This window comes from Lycium barbarum, chromosome 8, assembly GCF_019175385.1.
Source record: "Lycium barbarum isolate Lr01 chromosome 8, ASM1917538v2, whole genome shotgun sequence".
NCBI classification, from domain to species: Eukaryota; Viridiplantae; Streptophyta; class Magnoliopsida; order Solanales; family Solanaceae; genus Lycium; species Lycium barbarum.
In genome coordinates this window covers 27511684-27513995 of record NC_083344.1, presented here as the reverse complement: position 1 = coordinate 27513995, position 2312 = coordinate 27511684, and the positions used below count along the sequence as shown (strand labels likewise).

At 38.0% G+C, this 2312-nt stretch overlaps 1 protein-coding gene across 1 annotated transcript; it reads right to left on the bottom strand.

Moving 5' to 3' along the window:
* Positions 1-846: 846 nt before the first annotated feature.
* LOC132607775 (uncharacterized) lies at positions 847-1242 on the bottom strand. Its single transcript, XM_060321855.1, has one exon. It carries the CDS (start codon positions 1240-1242, stop codon positions 847-849), a length of 396 nt encoding a protein of 131 aa, XP_060177838.1.
* Between the last annotated feature and the right edge of the window lie 1070 nt (positions 1243-2312).

Sequence of the window (2312 nt, the reverse complement as noted above, 5' to 3'; positions counted from 1 at the left end):
ATCCAGAGTATCAACACTATCTACTGTTGGTAGCTCCAACTTTTCAGCAGAAATGCCACCAGACTGAGCCCCTCCTATTCCATTGATGTCATTTGAAATATTAGTATCATGAGCCTCTTTCTTGTCTGTTGATCTACTAATCTCAATGCTGTCACTATCTGATGGTATCTCCTGGCTACTATTAACTTCAACACATTATTTATTGGGCTGATTCTGCATTCCATCTTTGTCCACAACACTGTGATCTTCCTTTGCAATCTCCACTCCCGTAGAATCTCCTACCTCCTCAATTTATTCTTCATGTTGTGCTACATCCATGTGACGACTCTCTATTAATATCACATTGTCTACAAGTTCTTGATCTTTAGTATTGGCTGAGTCACTCAAATTCTTAGTTGCTTGAGTGTTATCTTCATTAATGATCTGCTCTTCAATCTGAGTGCTTTTAGATGCTTCCACACTTTCAGGGGTTAAAATAGTTCTTGTCTTACTAGTTTCCTGAACTGCCACCCTTGTATTTAGATCATCTTTTTACCTCATCTCCTCTTCTTCTTGAATACTGGCTAAGACTTCAAATTTGTTCTGATTTACTAAACCATCATCCTGCACACTTTTATCATGAACCTTGTGAGGCTCGTTCTGAACCATTGCTCCACCAAGTGTAGGACTTTGCTTTGGTTCTTCATTATATATCTACTCACTTGGATAAGTAACCACTTTCCCACTAGAGAGCACTTTTGGTAAATATTGTTGCACTAGTCTTCCTCTATATCTTCTGTACTGATCATTTCATTGATTTACAACTCTCTTTGGCTCCTCAATCTTATCTACAGGGTCAGCAACCTTCTAATCTGAAGTAACAGTTGGATTTTTTACATTTAACTCCTTTTCTGGTTCAGGATGCAGTACTCTACACCCCTCATTTGCATGTCCTTGCATCATGCACTCCGTGCAATACATTGGAAGATAATCATAGTGAATCTTAACCTTAACATTCCTAGTCTCTTTTGTAACATCATCTTCAATCTCCATCATAACAAACTTTGGGAAATCTGATAATAAATCCACCTGGACTTTCACCCTTGCACAATTTGGCCTTGTCTTATTAACAGTAGCCAAGTCAAGATGCAATGTTTTTCCCACAGCAGAAGCAAGTGAGAACAAAGACTCCCTCACAAAGAAAGTAGGCAATAGATTTGGAAACGAGATCCATGCCATGGCAGTAGTAGTTTCTTCATCCATGCCATGAGAACACTATCAAAAGAAAGGAGAGATAAAAAATAAGATTGACTACAAGGCTGTAGGCAGGCAGGTAGCTCACCCTCAAAATCTCGGCAGGAATAGCCTCAAGGCTAGAAGCTGTTACACCTTGGAAATTTCGTATTGTCACGTAGTGAATGAACCAATGCGAGCTTAAGGGTAATAGGAAGTTCTTAAGACTACAAGACGGATATTTCGTAGTCCAAGAATGCATACGTTAAGATTTTGACGCCATATGAATTGACGAAATAAGGATTGATAAGGACAAGTGGAGTATAAGTGGGGTTTAGGAAAGGTTCCGTAAATTATTGCGTTAAGAATTGTTTGGTAAGGCCTTGAGGGCGAGTTATAGGGATGTTTAGATCATTAATGAAGTATTAAACAAGTGCTAAGAAGGTTGTATAAGGATTGGAGATCAAACGAAATGACGAGGAAAATGTCAGAAAAACTGTGAGTTACACGACCACATTATACGGACCGGGGAACTTTATACGGGCCGTATAAGGGTCCGTATAACGAAACAGCAACAATGTTTTCCATGGTGGTAAACCACGGACACTTATACAGACCATATAATGTTATATGGACCGTATAAGTGGTCCGTATAATGCCCGATGGACTAATTAAGTTGCAACTATAAATACATATTCCCACTTTATTTTCTCATTCTTTTCATTTCTCCACTTCTTTCCAAGCTTCTAGAATATTCCATACATCTCATTTTCAAGAATACAAGGGGAAATCAAAGGTTCATACCATAAATTCAAGTGAATAGAGTGCAAGAAAGCTCTTTGGGGTTGCTAAAGTCAAGAAATCCCTTGGAAGTTGAAGCTAGGGTTTTCTTGAAGTGAAGTATTGCCAACCAAAACCCATTCCTACACATTCAAAGGTGAGTTTTTTTATTATTCCATGTTGTATAAGGTATTGAAAAGTTGAAACACTTGGATTATGGAAGAAGAGGGAAAATAGGTTACAAAATATGAGATTAGTGGCAATTGTGAGTAGTAGATTGATATGAATCATGGATATTGATATGTTGTGATTGTAATTAC